The sequence below is a fragment of the Phaethon aethereus genome (assembly GCF_964289735.1).
Source record: "Phaethon aethereus genome assembly, chromosome: 3".
In the NCBI taxonomy this organism is placed as follows: Eukaryota; Metazoa; Chordata; class Aves; order Phaethontiformes; family Phaethontidae; genus Phaethon; species Phaethon aethereus.
This window is the reverse complement of record NC_138576.1, coordinates 104,065,978-104,084,204: the sequence shown is the minus strand read 5'-3', so window position 1 is coordinate 104,084,204 and position 18,227 is coordinate 104,065,978. Positions and strand designations below refer to the sequence as shown.

Sequence of the window (18,227 nt, the reverse complement as noted above, 5' to 3'; positions counted from 1 at the left end):
ATGAAAGACCAATATTATTCCACAGCAACTAGTTTATGCATGTTCAGGTTTCTTGGGTATTTTTGCTTTTGTGCAGGCAGAACCCCCTGAACCTTGCACCTGCAGAGCAGATAGAAATGTACCAACCTGCTGTGTAAATATACAGGCGGATCAGTGCTGTATCAAATGCTGTTCTTGGTCCTCAGTGTTCTGTGTTGCTGAGGTAAGTGCTCCACCCCACATCCCAGTAATAAGTCAGTGGGCTGAAATTAATGTTTGTGGCTAAGCCTGAAAGAGTACTGAAGTACAGTATCAATGTACAGAGAAGGGTGAAGGGAACTGGCATTCATCTGCAGGGCTCTTTGTACAGCTGCAGTAGTTGAGATAATTTAAACAAGCTGCTGCTGTGACTGAAGAGCTCTGGTAGCTGAAGGTTTGCCCTCAGTCTTCTCCCATGAATGCTCACAAGAGAGCTTTCCAGTATCACATGCTGCTGGCCAGTGAGTTGATACTATTACAAAAGAATCTTTAATGCAAACTGAGTGGCTTGTAGGCCAGCATGGTTCTGCTGAGACCTTGAAGGAACAGGAGAAGCCTGCTGAGGCCCTAACTCAGCATCTGTAGGGAGAGCTCTCACCAGCAAAGGAAAGAGAATGGCATGGTGTGAAAACCATGGGTCCTGTAGAGATGCCAGGGGCTAGGAAGCTTTGTGTTGACCAACAGGAGATGGGGAAGGAAGAGAGGGATTTCCCTGTATGACTGGCTTCTGGGGAATCATCCCAGTGGGGTATAGCCTCCTGGAAGACCCTGTAGATTTGTTTTTCTTTTGCCCGTTTCCAACTCTTTTTCCCTGGGGACCTTTTCAGCAGCATGTGGGTACAACAGCCAAGAGAAAACCCTTTGAAGCTCTGCCAACTCTGGGAAGAATTCCAGAACATGAAATCTATCCTAGAGTAGAAATGTGCAGTTTCTTCCAGAGATGGGGGGGCAGCATAAAATAAAGATCAAGATCAAACCCTTGAGAGCTCTTGAAGACTGTGGGATTCTGGCTTTTCTCTCTCCCCTCTGGGCTATCTAAGATTGAACACAAGGCTTTCTTAGTAGCACCAGGCTGTAGTTTCTAGTCCCTTGGTAAACTCTCCTGCCAGCAACCCTCCTAGGGACAGAAAGCAGAAGCTCACTTTTAATTAAAACTCAGGGCTTCCAATTACAGCATCCAGTTTGGGACATGCTATTTCAACTCTAGGTGAATGAGGGGAGCATTTAAAGCCTTCTGCCAGTCAGCTTGCTGTTTTTCACTGTATGTCCTTGTGAAGTAATGTGATTGATTGTGTATACGAAGTAAAAACAAAGGCTTGACATACTTAGCATAGCCTTAGCTGTCTAGATGTGGGATCTCTAGGAAGGGTTCACCACAATTTGCAGAGAAATTCCTGTTTGGAAAAAAAGTTAACCATCTTTTTTTATTGTATTTGCAAGTCACTGCATGGTACTGAAGGCTGAGATGAGTTCATGATTTTCATGCTACAGCTTTGTAGTCATTTTATTTGCACTCGCATTCTATTTTGACACCTTCACTATTGACTGTATTGATGCAGTATTTGATGGACTGCTGGGAGAGATGGGACATTCTGACACACTGACATAAAGCTCTTTGTTACAGTGCAGTGTCTGTAATGTGCTCACTCTTTCTTAAGGAGAATGAAGAGTAACTAACTTCCGTACATCAATGTACAAAGCCAAGGAAATCATCTGAAGGGTGTTTACACTATCACAGCAACCTCTGATTATACTGTGTCCTTCATTAACAACCTCCAGCTAGCCGACACCATTCTTGTTTAACAGCCAGGAAAGGGAGACAAACCTGACCTTTGGTCAAAGCCATGTATGTTATGGAGGCCAGGTTCTGGCAGTGCCTGCGACAGCTGTTGTGCCTCAACTTACCTTTAGTTTCTACTTCCATGATAAAATGTAATCAAAATGTTTAAACAGTATCATTCTCCCCATAACTCTTCTGCAAGTTACACTGGGCTCACAGTAGCATCTGATGATAAAGGGATATTCAGATACCAAGCTATGAGGCTTCTAGTCTTACTACATGCTATCTAGTACTCTTAAAGGTATAGAAGTAGTATCATGTTTGCCCACAGTCTGCTGCTTGGAGACTGACTGTGACCTTCTGCAGTGTGTGCGCACCAGCAGGTACTAAAGGAGAGCTGGGGAGGTGGTTAGGATACACAACTGCTGCATTGTACTTGTGGTGCTCGTTGTTCTAAGGAATCCTGTAGACTGAACCATAAATGATCCTTTGGTCACAGAGTGTGGCAACAACTACCCACCCATGCCTGCCTTGCCCTAATTCTACATTTTGTGTGACTAATTTAGCATTTTAGTTCAAATCAGGAACATGCAACTCCTGATTGTCCCCACCTACTGTGCCATGGTCCGTGGGTAGGCACAGTAGGCAAACCAGATTGCTTTTGGAGGAAGCTAACTCAAGTGATCCATTGCAGCTGGCTCACAGACCACAAAGCTGGACTAATGCTGGTCTGAAATAAACCCTTGTGAAACTTGTATAGTGTGAATATCAGGTCCTCACCGACAACTGTCTGACTCCACAGCTCTGCTCCTCCTGGGCTGCACTATTTGCTAGTGTAGAAAAAACAACATTTCTACACAGCCTTGATGAGACTCTCTGATCTGCTCTTAGCCCCTCCTGAGAGCTAGTCCAGTGTCTTAATTCATTGAGAAGAATAAAAAGTGAAATAGCAGCACAACATCATTAACAAACAAACAAGTGAACTGAACAAGAATCATTCTAAATCCTCAATCATTCTCTCACAACTGAGCAAGGATTTTGGTATCGGCCCAGAGCATCAGTTTCCTCCTTGTTGATATTAGGCTGTCCAAAGGACATTGTTACACCCAGGAAAAAGCAGTCCTAGACTTGCTATACATTCTAACACCACCTCTATAGCAGCTCAGCTGCACTGCTCAGCTTCAAGGGGCCAACACTTCAGAGTCGCTACTCACCTGAGAGAGACTATGCAGCCCTGCTTCTATGGCTTCTACAGATGAGCTTGGCCCACAGGCTGTGGCAGCCAGAAAAGGTGTGCAGGAGGTGAGGTTCCTCACCCATATCAGCATATAGTTCAGACAGCTATCACGCCGTGGGGAATTGGAGTAAGCTTCGCAGGAAATACCTGTCTGCTGAGATTGCACTGTTTATACATTTCATCACAGAAGCTCAGAGAATTAAAGCAAAGCTGTGAAATAGAAAACAATTTTTTGTACTTGTTGTAAAGTCTCCTGAAATATAATCTGTCCACACCTAGCCAAACACAACTGCTGTTTCAGTACCCTACTGTGCATCATGTATGTATCAAAGGCAGAAGGCAAGAATGGTAAAGGCACTTGATCTAAACAAATAAATAACCCCATCCTCTCTCTACAGGCTACAAATGCAGCTGCCTATTTTCTATCTTGCTACCTTTACAAACAGATCCCAAGATCTAAGGTGATAAATAACCAGGATTAAAGAAAGAACTGCAAAGGTCTGAAGTTATCTGAACCTAAGTGGTTTACAGATACAATCTTGAAGTCTTCATAAACATGCTTCCAAGCACATCTTACATTAATGAGTATTACCATAAAATGAGAAGCTATTTATGGCAAAATGGATGTTTTGTTTCCAGATACTTTTGAATCACTCCTGTTGATTCTGTACTGGGTACTAGAACACCTTAATATTAGCAGAGGGAGCCCTGAGCCTTCTGAGGCCATCTGCTAAGCCTTACACATGCAAAGCATGCGTGTGTTAAAAGGAAGTAAATTTTTCCCCACAAAGCATTACTGAAGTATGGATTGCTTTGAATGCTCAGCACATTCTGGAGATCAGACAAATGAGTGGCTCCAAAAGGGGACTACGCAAGTTCAGTGGGTTAGTAAACTACAGCGGTCAGGATGCAGTCTAACAGCACAGGGCTTAAGCTGTTCCTTGACTAAAGCTGTGGACAAGCAAATCTCTCTGTGGTGTTGCTTACGCTACTTCCCCAAAACATTGGTACAGGCCTCTCCCAGGTTGAGAGCTATGGTCAACGAGGCCTTGACTGGATGGCCATTCTGATATTCCTTGTGTTCTGCTACACCTCCCTGATAAAGGACAATGCACTGTCAGTCACTTTGCCTCAAAAACATTCTGACAAGCACTGGACTGCATGAGTCAATGCCTTTTTTGGTTGTGCCCTGCAACAGAGGCCAGGCTATTAAGCCTTCCTCAGTTCCACCCACCTGTGCCAGGCAAAGACATCATAATCTCAGCGCCTGCCTTTCCCTGGTACTGCCGTCCATGCTGTGGGCTGTCAGCACAAGGGACCTCTTGTTCCCTTTGTATGATCAGACAAGCCATGCTTCAAGCTGGCTTGCTTACATCAGAAAGATCCCAGGAGAGGCGGGTCTCCGGCCCAGGTCTCCCACTGTACTTTCTGTGCAGTTGCTGCACAAAGATGTTCTCAAACTTAGGGAATATCTTTGCAGGGTGAGATCTTAATAAACATGATGAAAAGGTGAGGAAAAGGGCTACAAGAAGCGATTTATGTTTATCTGTGTATACAGTATACTTCATAAAATATCAACTTCATAGGGTCTTGGCTAGATAACCAGAATATAGCATCTATATTTTAATCACAACTACATTTTGCCTCTACCAAATAAATCTAATCAGACTCAGTAGCAGATACTGCAGAAGTGTGGGAAAGAGCATATGTGTTTTCTACATCAGAGTATCTACTCTCAGAATGTAACTACTGTTACAGCTGCTTAGTGATCACAATGCCATATTCTCAGAGGCCTCTATCAGGTCACAGTTCGTGTGCAGTACATTTTCCAACCTTATTCTCTGCAGCGTCAGGCTGCCTACAGCAACAGATTGCATCTAATTTAGTCTGAAGACTATTTAAATAACTAGATGTGGTATGAAGCAGTGACAGCAAAATACTTCTCAGGTATATATATATTTTTTTTTTTCCTATATTCTGGCACTGGAGGTCTGAAATTACTTAAGAAATGCAGAAGAGCAGGGTGCAGTTTCTGAAGAACTCAGCAGCTTTCCAGGTTCCTGCTGGCTCTCAGCAACTTGCTCCTGTTGCATTCAACTACTTAGAAGTTAAAGGCTTCCTTCTGCCTTCAGTGCACTAGGAGAGACTTATTGTCTGTCCACAGCACAGCCAAGAGCAAGAAATGAACAAAGACTGGATTAAATTCATAGAACTGCAGTAACAAACGTTCCCCATAAACAACACATAATTAGGTCTTTGCAGGCTAATTATAGGCTTTCAGAATAAGAAAGTGCAAAGCCAATGTCCAAAGGTTGGAAAAAAAAACACCAAACCACCAACCCCTACAATTAATTTCCGACAGTCCAGCTGGACAGCAGTGCCACCTGCTGGCAGGTCTCCCACCTGTTCACGGCCACAGTGTTTAGCGCCTTATTGGAAGACAGCACCAGCGGCCAGCCTGCTGCTACCAGAACAGTTGTCATCTTAAACATTGTGCCTCTCTGATCAATGGATCAGACCAGATATTAATGATGTTCTTCACAGTGACTGAAAGGGCTCAAAAAATGCTTCCTTACAGCCCCCAGCACCATGTCCTGCTCTTCCCTCAGAAAACACTAGAAGTTTCATACTCCTTGTGAATCACAATTAAAGACCAAAATTGAACAGGCAGGGAAAAAATACCCGTTGTCAACAGCCAAATTAATCATGATCTCTGCACTGAACAGTAATTGTGATGATTCCTTTTGTCCAGAGACAGAACTAGAAGGCTGCGTGTTTGCCAGTAATTTTAAGAAACAGCTCCTCAAAAGCTTATCACCCAATAGCTTCAAATATAACCAAGTAACAGACTGGAGATTTTCAGGTGTGCCCAGGACCTCTCATTCTTCAGGAGGACTCACTACCGCTTAAAATCCAGCCATTTCATGGAGTGCCCAAATGAGAATGGAGCTCCCAACCTTGAGAGTTGAGCAAGAACTTTGGAAAATTGTTTCTAAATATGCACTGGGAAGACCAGGAGCACAACAAAGCGCATCAGAGCTCCATCCAGTGGTCAAAGCCACCACCCACACCTCACCAGGGCAGGTTCAGCAGGCGACCCCAGGGCAGGTTAGTTCAGCCTCTCTGACCTCTGCTTTTCTCCTGCATATAGAGCGCTCTCAGTTTTCCCTGCTGCAGAAGACGACTGGGAAGTTCATATGTTCCTGCAGCATGAAACATCCAAGTACATCAAAACAGCACAACTTGCCTAAGTTTAATCACACTAAATATTAACCAGGCTCTGTTCAGCACTGCAGGATGATACATCTTAGTTCAATGAAGGCAAGTACTTCCAAGACAAAGTGGTATTTCTAAGTATTTTCTCATCTTGATCTCTTGTACATTTTTGCACAAGCAAAGGAGTCAAGTTCAGGCAAATCATAAAGGAAACCAGAGTAACAACGAATTGCATTGCCCTTGAGAACTGGCTGAATCACTTAATTACTTCCATCAACCATTCTTTCATGTTTGGGCTTTTGCCTGTTTTTCCTGCATAAGAAATTTATGTAACTGTGCTCCATCCCTTTCCAATAACTTTTTGGACTACTACCAGTTGTATCAATTGTGGAAAGTTCTTTAGAAATACCTGGTTCCTTTCCTGCTTCACAGCAATTACTCACTAGAAACAGGAGGTCCAAATGAGCACCCTCCACCATGGGACCAATGAAAACCACACAGCCATTTTACATTTATGCCTAACTACAGCACAGCAAGTGGGAGGTAGGACTAGTGTGGGTAGCAAGGGCTTAAAGAGCAACAGGCAAAGAGATCCCAAGTCTTACCAATTCTGCCGCTTGTAGCACAACGGTGCCAAAGAGGATGGGCATGGCAGCAGCAACTCAGAGACTAGGCCCTTCTCCTTTCCACCCCAGTGACTTCTGTTTTTGGAATTTCTGTTATTAAAAAAATTCAGTTGAGTTCTGCATGATTCCCAGAATGACAAACAGTGCAGGGACACAGAAAGCAAGTGTGATAAAGACGACTGTCACACACACAAAAAAGTATGTTTCACATCTGAAAGACTTCTATTATTCAGCATTTTAGCAAGAATCTCAACTGGTCCAGCCAGGTAAGCATCTGCAGCCCCTTCCTTATCACCTGACCTCTGCCCAACTCCATGACTTTGGACAGCAGCAGTCTCCCTCCATCCCTACCTCATACCTTTTCTTTTGTTCTGTTGTTCCAGCCTTCATCTTTCCCCATGACATGCACTTTTTTGCATCCTGGTAGCAAGACTCTCTATCAGCCATCTGCGTATCAGGTCGACATCCCACACCACTTCACAGTTCCCTCATGCAAATTTCTCAATCTGTATTTCATCACATTCCTCTACATCTCTTACCTTACTGTCATAACCTTTGCATCTGATTCAGCCTTTCAGCTGCAGCAACAATAATCTGAAGCAGTTATTAAGAAGCTGTGCGTTAGTGAAAAGGTCAACAAAATTAACTTCCTTCCTGAGGCAGCAAGGCATGGACAATTATTCTAGCTGTATGGGCCTGTACTCACTAGAGACTGGAATCTGTTGGCCAGCTCCAAACAGCAACCTCAAAGACACTCAGTCCCCAGAAGATGCAGGTGATCTCAGTGCTTGTGGGGAAAGAAAGGATGCAACATGGATTTAAACCTGTTTAGAAACCTGAGAATCTACATGGAGATGGGTAGGAAAGAAAAAAGAGACTTATAAAAGCAGCAACTGCTGTGAAGTTTCAGACAGCACTTAAAACTGATGGGGCAGGAGGGAATAAAACGGAATCACTGCCACAGAACTTAAACAGCCTGGCTTTCTAAAAGAAACAATAGCTTAGCAGTAAATGCTGGCATAGAATTATGTTAAAGCATCACCAAACAATATCCAGTATGTCAAAACTGAACAGGAAAAATTCCTCTGTCCTGAAACAGATTTTAATTTTTTTTTTAAAAGAATTGGTCTGACTCATTTTGTAGTCAAGAGTTGGCAACTACCAAAACCCTAAGAAAGGAACAGACCACATCATATTACTAAAGGCCCTCTGCCTTTTCCGTACTAGCATGGAACAGTGAAAGGTGTTTTTACAATCTTGACCGATCTTGAATAAGGCAGCAAAAAGCAAATTATTTCAATTAAGTCTGAACTTTCCAACCAATGCAGGTCTTTACAAGTGCTGTCTCTGGTTTCCTATTACCATTTGCTTACCATCTTCCAAATTTCTACTCCCCTCCCCCACCTAAATTTTCAGGAAATGATACTATCTTTACATAAATTATAACCTAGGGAATGGCAAGGATGTTAGTGCCTTCTAAGAGTGTGTTTGGGATTAATCTTGTTAAGAGAAGCCCAGAGATAGAAGTTGCTTATTTGGGCAAGATGCTTTGGCATTGCTAGCTAGAAGATACCAAAACAGCATAAATCAAAGCATGATCCCCATGAATTTGTTTGTTTGTTTTTTCCCCTACTGACATTTCAGAACAGTGCTTCCAAAAAAAGCTTCCATGATCAGGCTAAAAGTCCAGGAAACTCCAGTTACTACCTATGTGTTTTCATGTTTCATGTTCATAAGGATGTAGGGACTTGCTCTTCTGGATCAGGGGCTTCAGCCTCTAAAGAGTTACATCTCTGCAACAATTGCTAGATGTTTCACAAAACCAAACCAGAACAAAAAAAATCTAGGGAACAGGCCGAATTCTAGCATTTTCAGAAGGTGTCACACATGAAAAGAGTTTTAAAATTATCCTTTGAGCAATGGTACAAATCTTCAGATTTACTTAAAACACCACGGCAGACACAGATGCAGAGTCTTCTGTTTGTTTGCTCTTTAATGAAGTCCCCACACTCTGACCACTGTACACCTGATACTCTTGTCAAAGTCAACTACCCTTGACTCCTTTTTTCAGGCATTCCTGAACTGCGGTTCCCGACAAGCACTTGCTACGCAAGGGATTCAAGTGGAATTGCCACATCAGGGTTATGTACACAGGGGCCTGCTGGGTAAAATCAAAAGTCAAGTGAGGGAAGAAGTGAGAAAGCACGGTGCAAAGTACCAAGTCTAACACACACAAAGTTATGTTGGGCTCCAGCTGCACGACCAGACCTGTCTCATCTCACCGTGGACTGTCAACACACCTGGAGGGTCACTGTCACTGCCTGCCTCAGCATCATTCCTACAGCTCTTTCTCTTTTCATTAGGCTAAGATAAGCGATACGTGTCTTGCGGCACTTCAGATGGAAGGAGAGTTGACACACAGCTCACGGGACCAGAAAGGCAGGCCTAAACTCCAGAGTTTTTGGATCTAGAAACTGCAACTCCACATGTGGAAGGTAAACTACCTATTGTGAACTGCCTTTGAACAGCTGATCCAGATAAAGAAAAAAAAAAAAGAGACCTTTCCTGCTTCTATTTCAGGATAGAAATCATTCAGCTACCATTATCGCTCTAGAGTGTTTTACTGTTACACTTTCTAGTGAGAGCAATGAACCATCCAGAGAAAAATCATCTCTCAAACTCTGAAAGAAAATAATACATGAGTAAATGAACTGTCAAAAAATTATTTATGTAAAAGCATGTTCTATTTACAACTTGCTCTTTAGGACAAGTAAAACCACTACTGGAAAAAATATACATATATAAATGCCTCATCTTTCAAATAGACATTTACAAATACTCTGCTTTGCTTAAACTACTAGAAACATTAAGACATTTGAAATTAAGAGTGCGTTCTGCATGCAGTTAGGATAGAAATTACATTATTCGACTTCAGTGTGTCATTTCTCATCATTGCCAACACCACACTCTTAGGCTCTTCTAAAACACCACAGCCTGGCTATTGCCTTAGGATCTCAAAAGGAGGACATAGATCTTCATTAACAAGTTACCAGTTGCTCTTCATTTTGCCATTAAAAAAGGACATCCCGACTGTCTTCTTTTCAGTCCTTTTCCCCGAGTCTCCTTTCAGTGTTTTGCTAGGCATGATGATCATTGGCTTGGTATATTTACAAGTCCTTGGTCAGCACTCTTCCCATTATAAGGCAGAGTTCAGAAATTCAAGGAGTTCTGCACGGTTCCGGTCTCTCTGTGGAGCAGAAAAGCAGAGGCAGTGGTTTAACAGACCTGTACTCAGTGGACCAAGGCTGCATAACCCTGCTTTCTGTGGGGCTTTCGCATCTCAGCATGCTGCACAACAAATGCTACCACATTCAAACAGCTGGATATGACTGGCTACCAGTTAGGTGTGAGTGCCTGGACGAAGTGCAAGGCAACTGGTACTCAGGCGTGATGCTATAGGAGACAAGCTGTCACTGTCACTATTTCGTGATACATTTTCTAAGTGTCTCCCCGTGGAGGCTCCATTGAGTTGTCATCATGTAGCTCACAACCAAGAGAGATGCAATTCTCTGGTGTCTGAGGCCACAGCAAGTCTTGTGCTTTGGGAAGTATCTTGGGTTTTTCTTCTATGCATAAGCAGCAGCTTGCAGCATAAGAAAAAGGGAACCATGAATTTAGGTTCTTTCTTTACATAACTGATGGCCTGAACAGTCAAAACATTTGTTTCCAGTGTTTTCAAAAATCACAATTTTTAAAACAATCATTGAATCTTAAACTATTGTGAAGAATGGATGTTGCTCAGTTCAGCATGTTCATGACCATGGACACCAATCAAAAAAGGACCAACATCAAATACTTGACATGAAATATTTTAACGAGCAGGTTACTGGGATAGAGCTAGCAAGCATTCAGCACAATTTAACACAAACTTCACTGCCACAGAAAGATAATGTATTTTTGATCAAATTTAACTTTGAATGCTCAGATCTGCTTTGGAAGCTATATAATGAACTTGTTACAGCTGAATCAGCCAAACTGGATACCTCAGCAAAGTAACACTTCTAACACATACTGAGTAGTACCAGAAGCCCTCTGCAGATCACTCTAACGTGTGGCAACTGCTGAAAGGAGTGAACATATTACTGAAGTGCTGAGTCCAAACACCCATAGCTATAGCACAAAATGCTATTCATGATACCTATTTCCCTAGGTATCTCAGCAAAAAGATGTGACTGCTTTGAGAGAATGCATGAGCATGAGGTCCTAATGCTACTATCATCTTTTTTTAATTCCTCTCTAAATAATGGCTACTCTCTCATGCGTTAGAAAAACACAGTAAAGCAGCAATTACCACAACTGATCACAAGAGACTGGAAGAAGATGAGGTCAATTAAAAACAGTGCAAATTAAATGAACAGAGAAAGGCACGAATCAGCTAAACATTATGGACTGAAATTCTAAGAACCTGCACAAGCATCCTTTGGTTTATCTACTCATGCCTGAGCTTTCCAAGCCCACTCACAACACAACACCTGCCAAAAGAATGAATTAGAACTTCTCAGATTGCATCATAGCCACATTAAAAGCAACAATCAATTTACAACTCCTAACTGTAAGATCTTCTCTTCTACAAAAGACTACTATTAAAAAGACACTAAAAGATAGAGTATTTTCCCTTAGGGATATACAGACTATTTTAACCCTTACCTCTTTATCCTTCTTAGTCTTCTTTATTTTCATCTTAATTTTCTTTCCCGTTATCATGCTGTAGTTTTCATTCTTCTTTTTGTTTTTAAAGAACTAAAATGAGATCACACATTAGAAAGACATAGGCTTTGCTTTATTTTGTAACGTTACAAATCTTAAATAAAATTACAGACAATGATCTTTTATACTCCCTAACTGTCCAAAACAAGAGATGGGTCTCTAGTTGCTGATGACAAAACTGGTGGTGTTATGACAGGACAGATTAAGTGTTTAGATAAGAAATATAATGGAACTTCACACTCACACAAGCATACCTTGGAAAGCTGGACAGGTCCTGTTTTCTCTCTCTTTTTCTTCTTTTCTTTCTTTTTCTTCATTTTGTTCTCTTTTTTCCTTTTCTGCAAGTATAAGACACTTATGCTTACAGATTCACAAGGGCAAAAAAAGGAAATCCACAAGTAGCTCTTAACACTCCGGCTAGTCATGACAGCCACTACTGCTTGCCCTTACCACTGCTGAATAGGTACTACCTGAAGTACACAGGAAGTAGTGCAGCAGGGTTGGCAACCCTTGAGATCCTGAGAAACAGAAATGGTCTGACCCCTAATTATATCTCTTTTAATGTAACCCCAATATACAAAAATCACCGAACAGAAGGTCCTAACGCAACGAGAAAGAAAAATTACAATAGCAAGAATCTGCCACTCTCTGTCTGACTAGAGATAGTTTCTTCTAACAGAACTTATACAAAGTTATCAAGACTCCCCACTTCTCTTTTCTTCAGAGACTACTCTAAATTCTAGCTGGACCAGAAACAACTGACAAAAGGAACCTTTAAATTATTTCTCCTTTAGTATACAGTCAAATATATGCCAACCTGTCAGCTCACCTGCTGTAATGCTAAAAGCGCGATTCAGATTTACATAGCCACAGACAAAAGCATTACATCTTACATGACATTGAAGGTTATCGAAATATGAAGAACTATTTTCTGTTTGTTAACAACTTATTTCTCTTAGTAAATGTTTACCTTTTTGTTGTGCTTTTCTTTTTTCTTTTTCTTTGATTTAGACTTGGGAGACTCTAAAAAAACCAAAACAAAACGCTCTAAGTTTAGTATTCTGAAAAAGGCACTTCGTTTTACAGAATGCACACAGAAGTGTAAAGCATTAGAAGAAAATGCTTTAATTCAGCTACATATATATATACACACACACACACATACACACACACACAAATGCTGGCTGAAACTAACCCTGAGGAAAGCAACACATTAACTTACTGCCACTTACTGGTCTAACATGGAAACTGAAAATACCTGATTTACTCCATGATTACTTATACCAATCTATTATATTAATAGAGACAATATTTCTCTCTTCTTTCCGCAGCTCATTGCTCTGAAAGTCACAGTTTTTTCACTCCTCCTCCATAATGGCAACTACCTACACCTATAGATCTGTCTTAGCTCTATTACTTTAGATCTTTTCTTGTCTAGATGAAGTAAATAGATTTGCTTAAACATGCCCTTGTAGGACATTTTGCTAGATTGTCTGCTTTCTCCTGTGAATGCGAAAACTTAGGAAAATTTTAGCTGTAAAGTTTTAGCAAATCTCTGAGCATGCAGACTGATAACTTGAGCCTAATTCAGAATGTTTTTTTCCTCAGACACGTTTCTTGACATCCCTCCAAAAGATGAGCCGGAAAGCATGTCAAGCATGTTCACACAGTCAGTGTCTGACATGGCATTTTAATTCTTTTTAAAGTTTTAGAGCATATCACATGGGGTAAAATTAGTTCAAGAAGAAAGGAAGACCTCATCCAATCAAATGTACAAGTTCATAGATTTGAATATTTTCAGAATTTATTTATGTCAGATACATTGAATCAAGCTGCTGAAGTATGAGAACAAGTAGTATTTCCATACAGACCTGCTTCAAGAGAAGTTTTTCTTAACTGTGGAATACACAGTCACAAATATAAGGTCCTGTACCAGATGGTGAAGTTTCAGCCAACACTGATGTTAAAACTTTTCATCAGGATTTCCCAATCATAGAAAACACACTTCAGTGTTTAGCCTGACACATTTTATTTAAAAATGGCAATTTGATCACTTTACCTGCAGTGATACCAAATATTTTGATACAGAATATCAAAACAATGCAGTCCTGTTACAATCAGCAGTGCATGCCCCTCGATGTCACAAGTTATATGCATAGAAAAAAACTGCACTTACTCCCGTATACAATCTACCCCAAGCCCTCCAAGTAAAAACTGGCAGCTTAGTATGGAAAGTCTCAATCCTGCACTGCTTGCATATGTGTTCCCACTGAACTTGGTCATTGGTACTAATAAACTTCACATGAGTCCTCAAAGTCAATGCTTGAAATGTTAAGACCAAAGGAAGACTAAATCAAAAACCCTATCTGGTCTTGCTAGATGGGTGAAGTAGAAAAAGATCTGTGTTTTGAAAGTATAATGAACACAGAGTTTTAAATATATACAGCATATTGTTACAAAGTAACATTTATTTGAATGGCAGTTTCTCTTTTGAAGTTATTTACATTAAGAGAGGAACGCTGCATACCATGTGTAAAGACGTACCTTAAGACAGCAAGAGGAAAAGGGTTCCGAGAGAAACAACCTGAACAGGCAACACTGGCATTCTACACTGTCACTTTGTGGTGGTTTAGCCACATTTAAAATTAGCTTTAAATGTTTCCAGGAGTGCTATCAAAACTGGTAAACATCATGTGTGCACATGGAGGGTAGCTTACCTCTGCTACTTGAAGAAGACGACCTTGATGATGAGCATGATGAGGAGGAAGAAGAGGATGTAGTGCTAGAAGACGATGCAGATGAAATGGATGATGATCTGCTTCTACTGCGTTTTCGTTTCCTTTTTTCTTTTCCTGAGGATAACACAAGGCAACAGTGACAAGCGTCCTAGTAACTGCCATCTACAAAAACGACTCTTCGCAGAACTTAAACGCAACAAACCTCTATGTTGAGGGGTTGGTTCCGTTTTTTTTGCCCCTCTTCAGTGTGCCATGGTCTACTACTGTTAGTGAGTGACAGCGCCCAACATCGGGGTCAAACACAGTAACCGACATAAAGGATACCACACGCAACGCCGTAGCATGGAAACAGATCACCAATGCCTACCTCGGACATTCAGCCCTTCCTGTGCAGCTGCACACAGTGTCCTACTTTTTTCATCCTTCCTGTTATCCATATCTAGTCAGAGACAAAAGCACATTCAGTAACACCACTCCCAAAAGACTTTGGGAGATTAAGAACAGAAAAGCGCAGTGCGGGCACAGCAGAAACCGGCGAGCACTGCTCGGGGCAGCCCCTCACCGCTCCTACCAAGCTGCATGCCGCTATGATGAAGGGCACGTTCAGGCTCTCATCCTCTGGCATCAGGAATCGGAGGCCAAATCTCTTTTCGTGGCCGTTAGTGCCTACGCTGTATCGCTCGCCACGGCAGCTGCATTTCAGGTCATCGATGGATTACGAGATCTCGCCCCGCGGCCCGCCTGCAGCCGCCAGCAGGGCCCCGAGCCCGAGGGCCGGGGCCTCGCGTCCCGACCCGCCCTGCGCCCGCCGCGCCGGCACTCACCCACCCACTCACGACCTCCACCAGCCTCGCCGGCAGCCCGCGGCCCGGGAGGGGCTCCCGCTCTGGCCGGGCCGCGCCGCGCCGCGCCGCCGACCAGCACACAGGCGCGTACGGGCCGCGCCGCCATTTCCTGAGGGAAGCCCGGCTCCCACCCCCGCCCCGCGGCCGGGTCTGGTGCGGGTCCGGCGCGGCGGCTCGCAGGACCCTCCTTGCCTAACCCGCCCCGGCTGCCTTCCCGCCGCCGCGCTTACCTAAAGGCGGCCCAGGCCCCGCCGCGCCCCGGCTGGCGACCCGGAAGTGCTGCCAAAGAAGGCTCCTTCGTCCTCCCTCCCCGCCTTTTTCACCGCACCGCACCGCCCACCCTGCCCGGCCAGCAGGGGCCGTTGCGCTTGCTCGGTTCCGGCCGCTGCTCAGCCCTGCAGCGGGCCCTCACGGGCTGCAGCCCAGCGCCTGCGCCTGTCGCGGCTCCCAGGGGGCGGTTCGGGCTGAGCCACGTCCGGCCGCGGCTCCTGCCATGGAGGCGCAGCACGCCCCTGCTGTGCACCGGTGCGCGGACACAGGCCTTCTGCACGTCTTTTTCTCCACACGCACAGGTGTGGGGTCACACAGCATTGGCTGTAAATCATAGAATCATCGGATCTTTGGGTCGAAACGGACCTTTAAAGGCCATTAAGTCCAGCCCCCTGCAGTGAGCAGGGACGGCTTCAACTAGATGGACCACCTGACCTGGAATGTTTCCAGGGATGGGGCATCTACCGCCTCTCTGGGCAACCTGGGCCAGGGCTTCACCACCCTCATTGTCAAAAATTTCTTCCTTATATCTATATAATATATCTAAGTATCTAAATATAGAAGTATCTAGATATGTAAGTACCTAGTAAATCAACTAAGGGTGCTTAAGTCCTGCCCCAGGACCTCGTCTCCCGCTCCCTCCCACCGCGTGAGGGCTGCTCTCGTGCTGCCTGCAGCGGCACAGTTCTAGCGCTGTGCCTCAGCACCACCCTGCCGGCCGTGGGACAGCGCCTGGCACCCACCGGGTGCTTGTGCTCTCACAGGGAAGCGGAGTGCAATGCTAACATGTTTCCCAAGCTGGCTTCCAACGCTTTGGAACACACCGCCAAGCTTTCCATTCCCATTTTTAAAATACCATGTTCTCAAGCATGAAGTAATCATGGGATACTGAAGCAACTCATCTGTTACTGGCCTGAGCTGAGCAAATCCGACCTCAGCTGAACCCAAACCTGCTCCGAAGAGAAACAGTATCCTGTTGTGATTCCGATGGATCCTTGGACCTCACTGATCTTCATCTGATCTAGCTTAGCTTAGAACTTGCTGAACTTCTATGCACAGCTGCTTTATGACACGCAAGTATAAACCAAAATATCTGTGAACCACATTGATTCTTAATCTAAAGCAGTGTCGGGTTTTCTTTGGATTGTGAACAAATATCCAGTACTCAACATCCTTCTAAAAAGTCTGCTTAAATCCAGCCAAAAGGAATATATACCACACACAGTCCAGAAGGATGGTAAAATTATTTATTCTTACATTAGTTTATGTATACAGTGATGGCATTTGGCTAGAAAAATGTCTATTTTGTAGACTATATTGTAGTAAGGGATATTCAAACAACTACAAACTGTCAATAAATACATTAAAAACATACTGTATGCTGATGTAGAAATACCCTACGCTCTTTTGGTTGCTTACCCAGTACAATATTATTGAAAAGTTTTTTGGTGTTTTTCATGCAACATCAAAATTCTTCCTGACAGTTCATGCTACACAACTTTTTTTTCTTTATTAGGAACAGGATGAAATTTAAAATCCTGTTTAAAAATAGTAAAAATTGCTGAAAATTTTAACATAAATCTCTCAATTGTTGTGATAAAAAGAACCAATTTAAAGAAGGTTGTCTTTAAAAAAAATGAATTTTCTCAACTAATTCTTTACAAAACAGGCAGTATTTCAAAAGGGATGTTTCCCTCACCCAGGATGAATCATTTGTGCTTCACAATTTTAATAGGAATATTCGTGGCAAAAACCTAAACCCAACTGGTAGGTAGAGGAGCGGCTGCAGTACAGGCTGTCTAAAACCAAACATGCTTTCAGAGTCTGTCCAGGAACACACTAAACACCCACGTTACTATGCCATCACCTACTCTAACAATTAGAAATGGAGTTTTAATAATACTTAGCTCTTTTCATGGTCAAAATTGTTCACAAACATTTAAATAGCCCTAAACGCTTCTGCAAGTATTATTATCCCCATTTTACGCTCGGGGTGGTGGAGGCGGAGCGGGCTGGGAATTTGCCAGGACACAGACTGCATCCTTTCCATCTTGCCTCCCTCGATTGTCCAAGTTCTTTATCGCTTTCTGTATTTTACACTCAATGTACCGGAGTCCCAGGAAACACAGGTGGTACGCTTCCATCAGTTATTGGTGATTCTTATGCAACTTGTGCCACTTTGAAAGTTACGTGACAAATATTAAAGTAATAATTGACATGAAGTCCACGTCGGAGGCTCAGGATTGACGTCCTAGAATGCCACACCATTTTCAAACCAAGCTTGCTCTTTCTGTAACGAAGCATTAGGGACATGAGGCCTAATTGCCTCTGTCGTACTGCCAAAATGACTCTTAAAGTTAGTCATGGTGGTACACAAGAATAAAATCCGTTCCTCACCACCTGTCCCTGAGAACACGGAAAGCTCCTACAGTGGCCCAAGTACCTCCTGGCATCATACAACAAAAAAGACATCTAGATCAAAACAAAGATTTCAGATGTGCTAACCCACCATGAGGTACAGGTAACTAAGGTCTCTTCCTCTCCGCCCCTGAATTTGAAAATATTTGTTTCTGAATTACGTCCTAGAAACCATGTGGGAAAGCAGACGCCTAGCAATGAGATTGCAGATACAAAATACGATATTCTGCCTTTGTCTGAGTATCAATCCTCAAATCGTTTTATTACAATTGATATCAACATCCCACACAAAAAGGGCATTTTTGATTTTGC

The 18,227-nt window shown here is 43.0% G+C and overlaps 1 protein-coding gene across 1 annotated transcript; it reads right to left on the bottom strand.

Annotated features, from left to right (window-relative positions):
* Window positions 1–9,063: 9,063 nt before the first annotated feature.
* Window positions 9,064–15,333, bottom strand: LOC309404206 (uncharacterized protein; the record flags this gene model as incomplete). Its single annotated transcript, XM_081998594.1, has 7 exons — window positions 9,064–10,124; window positions 11,585–11,677; window positions 11,899–11,982; window positions 12,615–12,667; window positions 14,362–14,496; window positions 14,750–14,821; window positions 15,207–15,333. 7 exons carry the CDS (start codon window positions 15,331–15,333, stop codon window positions 10,074–10,076), a joined length of 615 nt encoding a protein of 204 aa, XP_081854720.1. The 3' UTR covers window positions 9,064–10,073.
* Window positions 15,334–18,227: the final 2,894 nt, after the last annotated feature.